This window comes from Saccopteryx bilineata, chromosome 9 (assembly GCF_036850765.1).
Source record: "Saccopteryx bilineata isolate mSacBil1 chromosome 9, mSacBil1_pri_phased_curated, whole genome shotgun sequence".
In the NCBI taxonomy this organism is placed as follows: Eukaryota; Metazoa; Chordata; class Mammalia; order Chiroptera; family Emballonuridae; genus Saccopteryx; species Saccopteryx bilineata.
Window position 1 is genome coordinate 33,927,121 of NC_089498.1, and position 18,031 is coordinate 33,945,151.

Consider the following 18,031-nt stretch of genomic DNA (forward strand, 5'->3'; position numbering starts at 1 on the left):
GCCACTGACCAGTATATGGCCTTGACCCCCTCGTCTGCTTCCAGAAAGCACGGAGGCAGCACACACCCAGTACTTGTAGAAATCGACCCCAAACCACTTACCCGGAGACAAAAGAGAACCGACACAAGGGGAAACTCTCTCTAGAAATCTTGGCCTAGAAAAGAAAGCTTTTAGCACTCAGGGCAAACAGAGCCTTGGCAGGCTGCCTGGAGTGGTGGAGAGAGAGACCTGCAGCTTTCTTTGATGTGACCTTGGATGAGCCCCTCCTCCCCTGGAGCCTAGGTGTCAGAAATGATGGTGCCACCTGCCTCTAGGGGCGAAGGTGAAACAAGGAAGTCCCGGGAGTGCGGTAGGCACTGCACGAATGTGGTTTCTTTCCCTTCCCTCTCAGAAACACCCCCACCCCCTACCCCCAGCTGCTGAGGGTCTGTCAGAAAGGACAAGAGTGGGTATCGCTGGCCATTGTCTCAAAGTTGCTTACTTGTCAAGAAAAGTCTAGTTGTCCCTTCCTTCCCCGAGGGAGCTGGACAGCATAAACTGTGCCCAAAGTTGCTCCTCCCTTGGGAACATTGGAGCCTTCTCCGTGTGTTCCTGATTATCTTGAAATAGTGCTGACTTCTCCTTAACATTTTTGGGTTTTTTTTTAAATTAGCAAAGGCTGTTTGTTCAGTAGGTAACAAATTGACTCTTCTCAACTCACATAGCAGGAAAAAACATTTCTCCTTAAACTCTCAGTCCCAGTGTGTAACTTAAGCCCATACTGCTGACTTAGCCCTTCCTCTGTGTGCCCCCTTTTCTCCTGAGTCCCCCAAAGCCTGGCTCTGTACTGTCCATGAGGTGCTTGGCATTTCAAAGCTGGAAAAAACCTTAATATCACCTGACACCCCAGCCCATTTCATAGACACCAACATGAGGTGTAAAGAGGTTAAACGTATTTGTTTTTGCTGAATGTTCCAGGCAGGGCAAAGGCCCCAGCAGGTTTCCTGCCTATGGGCTTTTTTCTTTTTCTTTTTTTAAAAATGTTTTTAGGGCCAGGCGGTATAGCCTAGGGGTTAAGTGCATGGAAGCTACTTGGTTATAATCCCAACTCTGCCAGCTTCTTCCTGTGTGACGCTGTCTTGTTACTTCCCCTCACTGCTATCAGTTTCCTCCTCCACAAACAGGAAATAACAGTGCTGGTCTCCTGGGGTTGTTGTGGGGATTCAATCGGGAAAGCACTTACGCCAGTACCTGTGTCTAGAACGTGTTCTATACGTGATAGTCATCCCTGCACCACATCCTTAACTTCATCACGGTGTTTTTTAGAAGTATGACACTCTCAAAGGCTGGATCACGTTCAGTACAGCATCACAATAAAGGGTTCAGGTTTGATTCCCAGCTGTTGACTAGCTTTGTGACCATTAACTCAATATCCTCATTGCTTCATATGAAGTGATAAAATATCCCCTAATTTTTGTGAACAGTATAGGATAAGTGACAGCAGCCTCGCCAAGTGGTTGTGGGGGTTACATAAGATAGAACATGTAAACAAATCCCTTAGCTTGATTCCAGGGTCATCATCAGGGCTCTGAAATGATAACCCTTGTCTTTATAACCTTGATCTATCCAGAAGGCTCAGGTGAAATCAAGTATCCGACGGTAGGTGTTTGTAGGAAGTAGGCTAAAAGACATGGTGTTGTCAGATTTTACATGCTAAAAGAACGTTTGTTAAATGTGCTCTCAGATTCTAATAACCTGAGTTTTTCAACTCATAGCATAAGAGGTCTTTGTAGTACACTGCTTTCTTTCCCCCTGTCCTCCATGTGACTGCTTTCACCCTGGTTGTCATTGCTCCAGCAGAGCCTGCAATTAATGAATGACTAGAGTCATTACTATTACTGTGTGCTCAGAAACCCTGTTCTTGTTGTAGGACTGTGACCTCTTTTATGATGGAGGGAAGCCGGCAGACACGAGTGTCTCGACCCTACAAGATCAGCGAATCTTCAAAGGTCTGTGGTCACTTACCACCTTTACAAATTGCCAAGGAAATGTGATATTTTTATTATGAGCTTATTCTTAGTGTACAGACTGGTCTTCTGTTCTTGGTGGTGGTGTTAATTTCCTTAGAGGTACCCTGAGCCAGGAGTGGAAGAATCGTAAAATGAGCGAGAGATGGGAGCATGAGGGATGTTAGAGACACAACTCAACTCATTTATTCTGTACCTGTGTCCTGAGGTGGGTGGAACAGAATAAAAGCCATGGGAATGTCATTCCCTACGTAGAGGCTCAAAAACTCCAAGGACAAGTTTATTGAGAAGCCAGCACTGACTTTCGAGTGGGGGCAGCACGTTGCATAACTAGATGTTAAAGGCCCAGGGTCTTCCCTCCATCATGACTCTCTGGGGCACTAGGAGTGAGTGAAGGTGGCTTCCCAGGGCTGGGCTACCAACCTGTGTCACACTGGTTATATCAAAATCATTCTGGAAAAAGATGAGATGTCTCATTAGAAATTCATATCTGCGCCCTGGCTGGTGGCTCAATGAATAGGGAGTTGGTCCAGCATATGAATGTCCCAGGTTCGATTCCCAATCAGGGCACACAGGAGAAGTGACCATCTGCTTCTCTCCCTTCCCTCTCCCCCTTCTCTCTCTCTTCCTCTCCCACAGCCAGTGGCTTGATTGGTTTGAGTGTGGCCTTGGGCACTCTGGATGGTTTAATTGGTCAGAGTGCATCAGCCTCAGGCACTAAAAACAGCTCAGTTGATTCAAGCGTCACCCCCAGACAGAAGTTGTCAGATGGATCCCAGTCAGGGCACATGTAGGAGTCTGCCTCACTATCTCCCCTCCTCTCACCTAAAAAAAAAGAAATGCATATTTGACCTCACCCCAGACCTGCTCAATTAAATCTGAGAGCTGGACCTGGGAATCTATAGTTTCATCAAACTCCTCCAGGGACTGGGAGCAGCCCCTGTCGCCACAGCTGCTATAAGTAGAGATTGAGGGACCAATTTTAGGGACAGTCCTGCATATACCTGCCTCTTTATACATATCAATAACACCCTCTTTTCATTAAGAGTGGCCCTTTTGTTAGAATAAATTTTATGGTTACCTTTGATGATCATTTTCAGTGAAGCCAATATTTTTCCCAAAGGGGCAGAATTGGTTCTTGAGGTATGGGAAGAATTTGACTCCTTTTATGATTAAAGCACAGCTATGCTTATAGTACATGTGTGAATAAATAGCATATTGGTGGTGTTAACATTTCATGGTGGCTATTAGAAAAAAATATCTTAAAAGTATGTAGATTGAAAAAAAGATTGAGGAAAGACTGCATTAAGGTAAAGGGAGTTGTGAGCAGACTGTAGATTTGAGGATAAAATGAGAGGAAGAGGCTCTACAGATGTGCATGGAAGAAAAGCGGGGTATAATTATCAGGAGAGGTTGGTTCTCCTGAGAAATGGTCTCCTGTTTCCATTTGCATTTGCTGCGAGGGCTCTGCCAAGCCTGGCTTTATCTGCTGTGAAAACCCAGAAAGGTCTCACTGCTGTCTCAAAGGGGCTTTGTCTCAGAGCTTGGCTGCAGAGACAGTGTAGCTTTCTAAGTCTGATAGCGCTAGAAATCTTTGTTCCTTAAAGCCAGATTCTGAGTTGCTTTCTTTCTGAATTGAAGCTTTTAGGTATAGAACTCTCTATCCCTTGGTTGATTGTATTTATGTTCCTAACTATAAGTGTCCCTTGATTTTTTTTTTTTGTTACAGTATGTATATTTATTTATTTTAATGAATTTATTGGGGTGACATTGGTTAATAAAATTATATAGGTTTCAGGTGTACAAGTCTATAATACATCATCGGTATATTGTATTGTGTCTTCACCACCCCAAGTCAAGTCTCCTTCCATCACCATTTATTGATTTTCTAAATATTAACACACTCATGTAGCCTGTGCCCAGATTTAAAAGAAAATTACCAAACTCTTCCACTCCCTACATTTCCACTCTCCCAACTTCCAGCACTGCAGGCCTACCTGCCCTTGAACTTTCTGTAAATGAATCAGAGGGTAGGTGCTCTTACGTGCCTGGCTCCTTTCACTCAGCCTTGTGCATTTGAGATGCGCCTAGTTGCTCTGTGTAGCGGTAGATTATTCTCAGTGCAGTGCAGTGTCCTATTGTGTGGTGACCACTGTTCGTTTATCTACTTTAAAATGTGTCGATCCATTTTGATGCTGAGTTCTGTTTTAACGTGAAAAACTCCATTCCTGCGGTCTCTGTTCAGTGTTAGTGCCTGAGTATCTGTTTTTCATGCACCTTGCCTTGCCTCTGATAAAAGCACTGACCTAGGAAAAGACGGCATAAACCCTGCTAAGCCATCAGGCAGTGTTGGGGATCAGGGCTTCGAAATTGTATGAAATGCTGTGACTCTGTTACTACTGTCTCTTTAAAATTGGGAAAACATGTTTGCCCGGTTTTTTTTTTTGAAAGTTTTCATCACTACAGCTATGCTAAAATAACCAGAAATGACTGTATTGGATCCCCAGGTACGGAATTAAGAGTGCTCCTTAGCAGGAAGACCCAGTTTTAGCAGCAGCACTGCCCTTTTCCCTGTCTGGCTCACGGGAGCAGATGGTTCCCCCTGGCAGCTGTCATCCGGGGCCTTCCCTGATCCCTGCCCCTTGGGGCTATTTCCCTTTCTAGGCAGCAGCCTGGGGTCATGTGTACCCCCATTTAAGTGAGGAGTCCCAGCAACCCCACCAGCTTAGAGACAACCAAGGGCCCAGGGTGGGCAGACAAACCCACCTGGTGCCCCTCACGTGCTTCTCTGGGGACACTGATTACAAGAGGGCCTGCTGTTGCCGTGCTTTTTAATTTCCTTTCTTCAGTCCACACCCGAGAGGGGCCCCAAGCCAGCCTGTGTTGGAGCCTACTAGACCATTCCTGCTTAATTAGAAGCCTAAACCAGGCCAGCCTGGCTCTCTCTGCTACTAACCGGAATAAATGGAGCTGTTCATGTATGAGACCTGGGGGAAACCATCCTGTAACAGAAGAGCAGTGGAGTCTGGCTCTCTAAACTTGCATGGGAAGGAAGCTTCCCATATCTGTCTGGTGTCCTTACCAGAATGTGAGGTTGTGCCGTGCTTGTCATGTAGATAGAACAAATGATGTCAGAGTTAGCCCCCGGAGGCAGGCCCACAGGGAAATAAAGTATCTCAATTGCAAAATGTATCGGAGGCAGTAAGGAGCAGATTTGGGGAGGGGGGGAAATGAAACCCACTGCTATAGGACACAGGTTGATAAATAACACGCCACAATTTGGGGGCCTGTAAGCCAGTCGCACAGCTGCTCATACCTACTAAGTCCTCAGTCCAGCTTCCTTTCCGCCACCTTCTCCTCTCAGGTTTAGTGCCCAGCCAGCCCTTTCCCTCAGTCACCCTCAAATCAACCAGCTCCCTAGTTGATACTTCTTTTTTTTTCTTTCTTTTTTTTTTTTTTTTGGATTTTTCTGAAGTTGGAATTGGGGAGGCAGTCAGACAGACTCCCGAATGCGCCCGGCTGGGATCCACCTGGCATGCCCACCAGGGGGCAATGCTCTGCCCATCTGGGGCATTGCTCCGTTGCAGCTGGACCCATTCTGGCGCCTGAGGCAGAGGCCACAGAGCCATCCTCAGAGCCCGGAGCAACTTTGCTCTAATGGAGCCTCGGCTGTGGGAGGGGAAGAGAGAGATAGAGAGGAAGGAGAGGGGGAGGGATGGAGAAGCAGATGGGCGCTTCTCCTGTGTGCCCTGGCCAGGAATTGAACCTGTGGACTCCTGCCGCCAGGCTGACGCTCTACCACTGAGCCAACCGGCCAGGGCCCCTAGTTGATATTTCTGAGGGCCTGTTTTTTCCTAATTGAATTTTCTTGTTTTTATAGTGAGGATATAAGGAAGTGTGCAGCATCCTGAAAGCCCAAAGCATAATTATTAGTCCTCCAAGGATTTAGAAACTGTTGTCTAGGTCTGACATATTTTCATATCCTCAAAAGCACAGGGCAGGCCTGACCAGGCAGTGGCGCAGTGGATAAAGCGTCAGACTGGGATGCGGAGGACCCAGGTTTGAGACCCCGAGGTTGCCAGCTTGAGCATGGGTTTTTCTGGTTTGAGCAAAGCTTACCAGCTTGGACCCAAGGTTGCCGGCTCAAACAAAGGGTTACTCGGTCTGCTGTAGCCCCACGGTCAAGGCACATGTGAGAAAGCAGTCAATGAACAACTAAGGTGTCACAACGAAAAACTAATGATTGATGCTTCTCATCTCTCTCCGTTCCTGTCTGTCTGTCCCTATCTATCCCTCTCTCTGACTCTCTCTCTGTCTCTGTTAAAAAAAAAAAAAAAGCACATGGCAGACATATAGCACTCAATAAATGTCTGTCAACCTGAATTTATAGAATTAGTTTATATTCATTACTCAAATTAATTGATATGTTATTTCCAGGGTAACATGGTGATTGCTGGTTTGGGTTCTAGAATAGACCTAGGTTCAAATCTCAGCCTTTGTTGCTGTCACTGTGAGGCGTTGGGCAAGTTTCTTAGTCTCTCTGACCTTAGCTTTCCTGATCTGGAAAATGAAGTTTATAATAGATATTTCCTTGGAGAGTTTTCATGATGTTCAAATGAGAGTACATGTCAGGTGCACTACGCAGTGCAGGTTATGTATAAGCCCCTAGGAAAAGACAGTGTTTCTGCATTTTACATATAGTATATCTCTTTTAACCCTGGCAATGGCTGGTGGAGCCGTGTTTCTGGAAGTAGGATCTCCGGAGCACCACAGTTTGGGGTCACTGGAAATGGGGGTGTCTGTAGCATGACCATGTGCCTTTCTAAGACACAGAGAAAACTGTATTGCTCAGCCCAGAGCCTCGGTGATCACGACAGCTTCCCTCGGGCAGGCTCTTTGCCATGACTGTCTCATTAACCTTCTTTCCGCTCCATCCCTGAACCCAAATGGAGAATATTCTCATCCTCACTTGTGAGATGAGCAAATAGAGGTTCAGTGCCTCCTGGTGGCTCCACCAAGCCCACACAGCTGGGCAGTTGCAGACCTGGAAGCAAACTTGGATCCTGTCTGGCTTTAGAGGCTGCTTCTGGTGTCTCTTCTCCATCCTGACAGGACAGAATTTTCTCAAATCTATTTGCTCATGACCCACAGGAAGGAAGGAAGGAAGAGAGGAAAGGAAGAAAGAAAACTTTTAGGAATTTTATTTATGAAGAAGGAAAAGAGAGATGAGGGAGAGAGGAAAGAAAGAAGGAAGGTTCATTTTAGGAACTTTATAAAGAAGGGGAGAAGGAAGGAAGGATATATACAATACATACACACACACACACAAGCACCCTTATTTTCTGCAATGCGCTCTACTTTATTTTCCATTCTCTTTTAGTCTGTTGTATTTATTTTTTTATTCATTTTAGAGAGGATAGAGAGAGAGAGAGAGAGAAAGGGGGAAGGAGCAGGAAGCATCAACTCCCATATGTACCTTTACCAGGCAAGCCCAGGGTTTTGAACCTGCAACCTCAGCATTCCAGGTCAACACTTTACCACTGCGCCACTGCAGGTCAGGCCCATTCCGTTGTATTTAAATTGCTGGTCGTGTCCCATTAGATTGACTCCTGCAGCTGTGCTGGGAGGGGCAGGTTGATACACTTCCCCTCTCTGGGCCCGGGAGCGAGCGGAGCCCTGACCCGCGCTCTCCCATAGGTGTACCACTGGGCCGACCACTCAACCACAGTGCTGCAGCGGCTCAATGAGCAGCGTCTGCGTGGCCTCTTCTGCGACATTGTCCTGGTCGCCGACGAGCAGCGCGTGCCAGCTCACCGCAACCTGCTGGCCGTGTGCAGCGACTACTTCAATTCCATGTTCACCCTGGGCATGCGTGAAGCCTTCCAGAAGGAGGTAGAGCTGATTGGTGCCTCCTACATTGGCCTCAAGGCCGTGGTGGACTTCTTGTATGGCGGGGAGTTGGCGCTGGATGGTGGCAACATTGACTACATCCTGGAGACGGCCCACCTGCTGCAGATCTGGACGGTGGTGGATTTCTGCTGCGAGTACCTGGAGCAGGAGGTGAGCGAGGACAACTACCTGTACCTGCAGGAGCTGGCCTCCATCTACAGCCTCAAGCGGTTGGATGCCTTCATCGACGGCTTCATCCTGAGCCACTTCGGCACGCTGTCCTTCACGCCCGACTTCCTGCAGAACATCTCCATGCAGAAGCTGTGCGTGTACCTGAGCAGCAGCGAGGTGCAGCGGGAATGCGAGCACGACCTGCTGCAGGCTGCCCTGCAGTGGCTGACGCAGCAGCCCGAGCGCGAGGCCCACGCCTACCAGGTGCTGGAGCACATCCACTTCCCACTCATCCCCAAGAACGACCTGTTGCACCGCGTGAAGCCGGCCGTGTGCTCACTGCTTCCCAGGGAGGCCAACTGCGAGGGCTTCATCGAGGAGGCCGTGCGCTACCACAACAACCTGGCAGCCCAGCCGGTCATGCAGAACAAGCGCACAGCGCTCCGCACCAATGAGGAGCGCCTGCTGTTTGTGGGTGGCGAGGTCTCCGAGCGGTGTCTGGAGCTCAGTGACGACACCTGCTACCTGGACGCCAAGAGCGAGCAGTGGGTCAAGGAGACACCCTTGCCAGCCCGGCGGAGCCACCACTGTGTTGCCGTGCTGGGGGGGTTCATCTTCATCGCTGGCGGCAGCTTCTCGAGGGACAATGGAGGGGACGCAGCGTCTAATCTTCTTTATAGGTATGACCCCCGCTGTAAACAGTGGATCAAGGTGAGATTAAAGCCAGATTCTTTCTTTACTCTTGAGGACTTTTGATCTCTCTAACCTAGCTTTGACTGCCCCTCCCTTCTCCCTGGCCTCAGCCAGTTCCTGCTTCTGAACAAGGTGTGATGATAATGCGAGGAGCCACCTAATTTCTACCCTCCCCTGTGCCCACACCGTGGCTGGGGAGAAGGAGGGCTGACCTTTTACAGGGTCCGTCTAGAACTTTTTGCAGCAATAGAAACATTTTATTTATACTTGCGCTGTCTGACATAGTGGCCACCAGCAATATATGGCAACTGACCTCTTGAAATAAAGGACTGAATTTTCTATTGGATTTCACATTAACTAATTTACATTTGTGTGGCCATGTGAGGCTAGTGACTGCCATATTGGATAGTGCCAGTCTAGAGATTTGACCCCTTGTTCAAATACTCCTCCCTGTGGCTTAGAGTCTTGGCCAGGCTCCCCTTTTAGAAAGGTTTGGAACTGTTTACGGAGGCCATGAAGGCTCATCATACCTTTGGCAGGTGTGGTGGCTAATTCCGGGAAGAGCATGGGTCTTGGTGTCAGACCTGAGTTCACATCCCAGTTTGGCTAAAACCTAGCTGGAAATTTCAGACCGGTTCCTTGCCCTGTCCAAATTTCAGCTTCTCCCTCTGGAAATTGGCCTTCCAGGGTCAAAGGTTGTAGCTCATGTTGATTGGCAGTGCCTGGCAGAGGGAAGTATTCCTTTCCTCCCACAGACACCGCTCCAGACCACATCCACAAAAATCAGCCTCAGTCTTTGTACTCAGACCTCAGTGACTTTACTTCAGTTGGTGTTTTTCTGAGCTCAAAACTTAGAATGGATGCTGGTGATTTTATTTTATTCTCAAAAATAGAAAACCACCCACCAACGTATAAGTACAGTCACTAGAAAGAGGCTCCCAGCTTTGGAGCCTGTCCTCAAAGCAGTGGCAGCCTGAATGTATGGTCTCATACGAGACTGTGTTGATTTGTGTGCTCTGCTTGGATTACTTAAAAAAAAAAAGTTGGGTCTTTGGCTTTTTAATTTCCTGTTGAGTGCCACTGTCTGTCTTATTAACACAGATGGCAGTCAGCATTAATTAAAATATTATCTGATGGGGAGGTAAGAGGAAAGATGAATATTTATTTCAATAAATCACTAAATCAATAATTATGAACTGTGTGTCCAGCAGAACTCAAGTACACGAGGCTGGCCACATGGCTAAACAAGTTTGGGGAGCCATGTTTTCAAACCCCTCTTGGGGATTGCAGCGTCTCATGGGTCCTTGAGGACTCTGAGAAGTCCCTTCTAAGGAACCCTTCTTCCTTCAAGTTTGATCCCTTCCCCCAAACTCACTTGGCCACTGCCTCACCTTTCTGGGCTGAATAATCCGTGGAACACTTTTGGGAAGTGATTCTAGATGTTGACACTGTCCAGGATTTGGGGAAGGGAAGGTACAGGTGTCTTGCCTCCGCAGGTGGCCTCCATGAACCAGCGCCGTGTGGATTTCTACCTTGCCTCCATTGAAGACATGCTGGTGGCCGTCGGTGGCCGGAATGAGAATGGCGCTCTCTCTTCAGTAGAGACTTACAGTCCCAAGACCGACTCCTGGTCCTATGTGGCCGGCTTGCCAAGGTGATTAGGGGTTTTGTGGTAGACTCTTCAGATGTGACGACTTTTGGATTACAGTTCAGTCCACCTCATTTTCTGGATTTTTTTGGCCTTTAATTCCAGGGAAAATCTTCTGGCTTATAAATAACAGTGGGTGTACCACAAGGGGCAGAGGGCGTGGTGGCAATGAATCAGGGCTCCTGTTCTAGGCCGTCCAAGTGCCAGTGTCAGACATCCCCGTTCCTGAGTCTGTTCACTTCCTGAGTTGCAGTGTGTGAGTCTCCACCATTACAGAACCATGCAGAATGGTTTCCCTGCCCTAAGAGCCCGTGCTCCACTCCTTCATCCCTTCCCTCTTCCTCCTGACATTTTACTGTCCCTATAGGCCTGACTTTCCCAGAATACCTTGTGATTGGAATTGTACTTTGTTTCATTCCCCATTTGTCATATAGTTTGATCACATGCATATGTGTGCCTCGGTAGCATGTTGTTGCTGTTTTCAGTCCTTATGAGAAGGATAGCAGTCTTGTGATTATGCCCACTTAGGTAGGGAAATGGAGAGGGGACAGAGGGGACAGAGCTGGGAATTCTTGCCCAGGCACTCTAACAAGCTCTCTGTAAACCCACCCTGCTCTGCCACTTCCTATGCAGCGACAGCTGCTGTCTATGAAGTATTCATAGGGTGCCCACTCCCAGCATTATTCCTTCAAATCTTCATGAGCCCCTAAGAGGACAGGTTGTGGCCATTTGGCCGAAGAAGAGACTAAGACCTCAGCCCATAGAGCTCAGGGCAGCACTGAGCTCCCTCTCTGTCTCTTTATCCATCTGTTCATCTCTTCACAGGTTCACGTATGGCCACGCAGGCACCATCTACAAAGACTTCGTGTACATCTCAGGGGGCCACGACTACCAGATTGGCCCCTACCGCAAGAACCTGCTCTGCTACGACCACCGGACGGACGTGTGGGAGGAGCGCCGGCCCATGATCACAGCGCGGGGCTGGCACAGCATGTGCAGCCTGGAGGACCGCATCTACTCCATCGGGGGCAGCGACGACAGCGTGGAGTCCATGGAGCGCTTCGACGTGCTAGGTGTCGAGGCCTACAGCCCGCAATGCAACCAGTGGACCCGCGTGGCCCCACTGCTGCATGCCAACAGCGAGTCGGGTGTAGCCGTGTGGGAGGGCCGCATTTACATCCTGGGTGGCTACAGCTGGGAGAACACGGCCTTCTCCAAGACGGTCCAGGTGTACGACCGTGAGAAGGACAAATGGAGCAAAGGCACCGACCTGCCCAAGGCCATCGCTGGAGTGTCCGCCTGCGTTTGTGCCCTGAAGCCGCAGCTCGAGGACAAGAAAAAAAAGGGCAAGGCCAAGAGGCACCAGGACCGGGGCCAGTGACCCCACCTGTGCCTGCTGGGACCTCATCCCCGCCACCGCCACCTCCCAGAGTGTAGACCAGCAGCAACTTCATAGAACCCTGGAACCATTATGTACCACTTAGTAGCTTTTTTTTACTTTTATGATTCTTGATATTTCTATGATACCGTAACTGATTAAATATTCTACATAACTTTACATATTATCTTGCTTGATAATTAAACCTGGGCCCAGTCAGGAAATACCCCCTTATGTCTATGCAGGGCTTCTCTCCACATTACAGATCTTTGGGGGTGCTCCCAACCACCCCTCTGAGAGTAGATAGGGCAGGGTTTACATAGACATTTTTGTAGTAAAACTAGAGGCTTCAGCGGGACGTTTCAGATCCTCTAGTCTGAACCTCCCCAAATGTGGCTGGTTTTTTTAAATGCAGATTCCTGGGCCCCACCTCAGAATGATCGGGTCTGAAACTACCAGGAGTGGTGGGTGGAGTGGCTGGGAACTGCTTTAACCAGTTCCTGGAATGATTGAAAATCAGCCACGGTTGGGAGCCCGTAGCAAGGTCACGTGCATTTGTTTTTGTAAGTGGGGACAGGGATCCGAAGAGGGTGAGAGAGTGACCAAGGGTCACCAACTCACTGGACAATAGGTGAGACCTGGGACTTCTCACCAGGGAGGTGTCCTGTCCCTCCTGGGATTTTCTTATCAGGTGACTGTTGTTTCTGAATAACTCAGTTTTCCTGGCTGGTAATCTCCCTGAATTCTAAAAGGGTATATAGGTAATCAGGAAAGAAGTGGGGAGGGATGGGGTGGATGAAGTTCTTTATAAACATTATTCTGTACTTTGTGCTTTTTAAACTTTTTCTTTTTTTCTGGCACCCACTATTTCTGATGTCCTGAGCCCCATATATACATTTATTTTTCAGAAAATAAAGAGGGAGCACCTTAGAATTTGCTGTTGTCCTCTGTGACTACAGCTCCTAGAGGCATTGAAAGCTTTTACATGAGTGAGCGCACGTTAACCCGTAAGAAGGTTGTGGAGTGGCTCCCCAGCTCACCAACCCAGGCGACAGACCCTGGTCCCAGCCATTTGCTGCTAAGTAGTTTTGTGCTACTGGGCAAATTCTTTAAAAAGTCTAGAGCTGTTTCCTCACTTATTACATGACAAGGTTAGATGAAGTAATGGCCAGGCTCCTCCCAGGGGTTAATCTCTTCCAGTCTATATAAGCTATTAAAATATTCAGCATTTCCTTTTGAGATATGTGACCACTCTGCATTGATTTCTACAGTTACTAGACCATCAAGAGTATGTGCCCTTTAAGAAAGGTTTGAGACTGCTACCCAAGACACTGTGTAACTCAAGGTATAGTGGGAGGAAAGGAATAGGATCAGTTTTAATCATGAGCCAAAGGAGGCATTAATAATCTATACCTTGGCAGAAATCTGATTGCAGAGATGAGAAAACATCAAGATATATTGTTAATATTAGAATAAGAATCTGTTCACTTTATTATATTTTTGTCTCCTAACTGCATGTTCTTTCCTTTCCTTTCCTTTGAAGTTTACGGTGATTTTGATAGCAACCAGGAGAGCTGAGAGTGGGCGCTGAAAGCTTCAGTACCCAGATCACTGCCCTCTATTGTTAGCTGGGCAAGCAGTCTGCATCATTAGTTAATTCCTTGTATATGGGACTCCCTAGACGTCTGAGAAGTTCTGCGAGGCATACAAACAGACCAAAAAACGACACTGTTCTTGTAGCTTGACAACCCTTCTGTGTATTAAAGGCTCTGAGAAGTGCTGCATTAACTGGTAACTTTCCATCAACCAGCATCTCCAAATTTTGCTGAGCCTAAAACCCCTTCTGACTCATACCTAGTCTCAGCCCCGCCACAAAACACGTTTTGCAGAACTTCTCTCAACTTTGGGATAGTTTAACCCTACTTCCTATTCCAGGAAAGGGTTCATTACTTGAAGATGCTTTACAAAGCACAGAATCAATGATCTCTTCTCCCCTGCTCAGCCCAAGTCATAAAGAGGTGGTCTACCAGAATCCAGGGATAGGTGGGGAAGAGCTCATAGAAAAACTATTTGTGCTCTGGGGGGACAGATGACTCTGACCTTGGGGAGAGGACAGCCATCCGTTTCTAGCCTAAGCCAGCCATTTTATTTTTTACCCCCAGGACATGTCCCAGGATGCAGGCCTCTGGCCTCTGCTCTGACTTGTGCCTTGGTTACTTCTTACAGTGTCTCACACCTAATATTTCATGATGTTTCTCCTGCAAAGAAGGCAGTTTGTAACCTACACGGCTTAGAAACTACTACTGAGGTTGAGGGGACATTTCTCTAAAGGTAGACTTGATAAATAAGTTTCTTCTTGTCGACCAACTTCAAATAATTGGTGGTGGCTCTGCTTATACTAAGAAAGATTTTTCAAGCTCATTGTGGTCAGTGGTGGAAAAGAGAGTCATGGCCAATGGGCCTGAGCATGGGAGAGCGAAGTGGCAGGGCCCATGGCTGGTTTCTGCTGTCCATGTTTCAAGGTGGAAGTCGCTCTGCTGTGCAGTCCGACTAAGAATGAAAGAAAATGGTCTTTAACTCAGTTTGGCAGATGTACTTAGGCAGGTGGCCATTTGAATTACAAAATCTTGAAAGTGTCAGCAACATTTGCAAACTCTTAAGTGCTCCAAGCTGAACTTGGAGAATATCTGAATCTTTTCATTATTTTTTTTCTTATCTTTCAGTATAAGCATGGTGAGCTTCTACTCAGGTTTTGTTTTTTTTTTCTCACTTTTAAAGAACTAGAGTGTTGACTTCATATTTGTTGTAGGCTTTGAGTTTGATCCTCGTCCAAGTTGGAACCCTGTTTGCTTAAGACGTAAATGGAATCATCGAAGAGGATAGGAAAGCTGGAGAAACTCTGGTTTCTTATGGTGATCTTTCTGCTGTTGAAGACGTACAGTGATTGTCTGTCTCAGCAGCTCGCCTGTATGGATAGCTCAATCAGTATTTTTAACATTCTGCCATTTTAGATAGATCTTGACCTGGGCAGAAAAACCTCATGTGTGTATTATATTCTGAATGTTCCTCCCCTTGCCCCCGACTGATAAGGCGGCCTGACCTCATGGTGACTTAATAGAAACCCCGGAAGCCAACACTAAGGGCTGTTCAGTTTTGGGTGCAAACCCAAATGCCAAAAGAAAGTAATGTCCCTCCCCTGAGGTCCAAGGTCACACTCTGAGTTCAGGTGAGGTCACCTGTGATTCACAGTACCTGGCTCCAAGTCCAGGAGTGACCTTTGGGTGATTTGAGCAATGTGTGATGGGAGAAGACCTCCCTGACCCCAACCCCCTTGCACAGTTACCGCCTGTCCCTACCCTGGTCCTCCACAGCATGCGGCTTGGCCAGCTCCGGTCCGAGCGGCATCTCACAGGCTTTTAGCTCTTGGAGTTTTTGTCTAGAATCTCAGACCACAGATCCCTAACCTGGAGTGGCAGTTCCAGCTGTGGTCTGGATAGCCTTGCTGTCCCTGCAGATTCTGAGTGTCTTCAGAGGGCAGGGTCGGTGTCCCGGCCTCCGGGACAAACCTCTGGAACATAGGGCAGCTCCACGGGTACTTGGAGACCTGCCAAGTGCGTCTGCCAAGCCTGGCAGTTTTTCAAGTTTTTTGAAATGTTTTGATACTTTTTGATACCATTTGCTAATAACCATTTTGTAGGTTGCCTGCCAGGGTTTTCCACCTCACCCCCTATCCCCACCCCCTCGAGCTTGCACTAGACAGCACGTGTCCTCTGGTCAGTGCCAGGATATCGCCCACCTGATGTGGCTTTGTCTTGGATCATGCTCTTCTCTGTGGCTGTGATCTGATACAACTCCTGAATTTTGTAAGTTCACCCATGAGCATGACCGCGACCATCTTAGGCCCCCAACCTGAGCAAGAGGGCACTGATTTGCCAAGTGGACACTCTCACTCCCTTAAAACGTCTCACACTTCTTCCAAAACTCCTACCTCAGCAGTGTACAGAGTTGAGAAGATACCTGAGGACAGACCCATAGGTCACCTTTCTCACACGGGTCATTGCTCAACCCAGGGCGTGGCTGGGGTCCTGGTCCACTCTCGTCCATCCATTCTTTTAAAGAAATTTTAATATGACATCCACAAAGTCTGTAACAGTGAACCATCCTGCACTTTATAGAATTATTGCCCTCAGCATTGGAGGTTATTAATTTCTTTGTGGGTTTTTTGTTTGTTTGTTTGTTTGTTTGTTTAAACATGGATAGAATTTGTGGCTTTTGAGGATGTTTTAGGGATTTCAAGAAATTGTCTTTTGGTTGCCTTAGTTAAAAGCGTTGAATGAATGTACAAATTTGGGGGAAGGCAGCAGGGATAAACCCTTGCAGGTCAACTTTCTTTGAGAAAAAGAACACCCTTTCATAATTACTTGAAGCCACCTTTACAGGTTTCCTTGCTATTGAAAGATGAATAAAGTCCTTAGGATCAATTGAAGTTAATCATTACCACCAGTCTTCTGTCAAAATTAGTAAGATATCTAACAAGTAATTCATTGGGTATGTTCCAGCTACTAATGTTACCAAAATCTGTAATTGTATGCTTGTATTTTAATTTGCTGCTTTTGTATTTGTAACTTTATGACATTTGGAGCTTTTCTGTGTCATTTCTTTTTAATCAATTTCCTGCACGTTGATTTTTTTTTTCTTTAATTCCATACAGAGTATTCAATTCTTGAAACACATTAAAATGATTTGCCTGCTCGGGTATGGCTTATTTTATCATTACATTCCAAGTCTGGTGTGGTTATTGTAATGCTCTTCAGTCCTATTTTCTCTGCCCCCCCCCCAAAAAAAGAGCCTTGTATGTTGAGCCCAAATATAATTTGGAAATTAACCAGACTGTCTTTATGTGTTGTGGGATGCTGGGACATTTCAATTCTGCTTTCATTGTGCTTCTAATTACTGTATTTTGCCAGAAATTTCATTCAGATCCTTGATTGCAGCACTAAGTCCTGTGACCTGAAATGAAAGTATTTGCTTAAATTTGTGTCCATTTGGGGTAATTTGACTAGAAAAGAAAACTAGAAGCCAGGGAAATATAGCTTATTACAAACTATTATCTTTATCTAGAAAGATACAATATTATCTCTATAAGGACAGAGTTCACTTATCTCCCTTAGGGTCCAAGAAGAAGAAGGTGGTGCCGCTGCCCTGCTGTGGTTTTGCAAGGCTGCAGACAAGCCCAGTCCCCCTTGGGCACCGATAGCAATTCAGCATTGGAAGGATGGTGCAAGGTCCTGGCCGTGCCCATCAAACCCGGAAACTGGATTAGAATTTGTCTCTGAGCCAATGAGCTGCCCCAAACAGGACAGTGATTGTCAGATGCTAAAGTCACTGGGATTCTTTCATTTCAACCTCAGAGTAATCTTAGGTTTGCTATGATCCCCACCTTTGGGATGAAGAATCCAAGGCTTGGGTTAATGATCTTACCCCAGCTGAATGACCTTACCTATCCAGCTGGTCTGTGCTAGAATTGGTCTGGGTTCTCTTGAAGGCAGAACCTTAGCCAGGGACTTGAAGGCAGGTCTTTTTTGGGGAGGTGGCTCCCAGGAAGCCAGAGTGAGACAAGGAAGGAGGAAAAGCTGATAAGGTGCTTTATCTATTGTCAAGGAATGAATCAACCCCAAGTAGGTTTAAAACCTAGTAACTAGGCCCTGGCCGGTCATCTCGGTTGGAGTGTCATCCTGAAAGACGACAAAGTTGAGGGTTCGATTCCTGGTCAGGGCATACATAGGAAGCAACCAATGAATGCATAACTAAGTGGAACAAGAGATGAATGCTTCCCTTTCCCCTCCTCTGTCTCTCTATTCCTTTCTCTGTCTTTCCAAAAATATAAATCAATAAATAAAAAAATTAAGCCCTGGCCAGATGGCTCGGTTGGTTAAGCATTATCCTGAAGCGCCAAGGTTGCCGATTCAAACTCAAGGCACATACAGGAACAGCTCAATGTTCCTGTCTCTCTGTCTCTCTACCTCTCTCTAAAAATTTTTTTTTAATTAAAAGAAACAACTATTTTATTTTATTTTTTTATTTTAGTGAGAGAGAGAGAGGAAGGGAGAGAAATGAAAGGTATCAGCTCATAGTTGTGGCACTTGTTGTTCATTGATTGCTTCTCATATGTGCCTTGACTGGGAGGGCTCCAGCTGAGCCAGTGACCTTGGGCTCAAGTCAGTGACCATTGGCATCATGTCTATG

General features: G+C 46.9%; 1 protein-coding gene across 7 annotated transcripts in view; it reads left to right on the forward strand.

Moving 5' to 3' along the window:
* The window catches only part of LOC136312691 (kelch-like protein 36), a 123,090-nt gene that overhangs the window by 6,526 nt on the left and 98,533 nt on the right, over positions 1-18,031 (forward strand). For 4 of the 7 annotated variants that reach the window (XM_066242436.1, XM_066242437.1, XM_066242433.1 and 1 more), the window contains exons 2-5: positions 1,910-1,988; positions 7,704-8,777; positions 10,256-10,413; positions 11,233-16,670. In XM_066242436.1, coding sequence (XP_066098533.1) covers positions 1,926-1,988; positions 7,704-8,777; positions 10,256-10,413; positions 11,233-11,788 — 1,851 coding nt within the window. In that variant the 5' untranslated portion in view covers positions 1,910-1,925 and the 3' untranslated portion in view covers positions 11,789-16,670. Of the gene's footprint in view, positions 1-1,909; positions 1,989-7,703; positions 8,778-10,255; positions 10,414-11,232; positions 16,671-18,031 lie in introns of those variants that run through there. The other 3 variants (XM_066242432.1, XM_066242429.1, XM_066242430.1) reach the window with 1 other exon arrangement.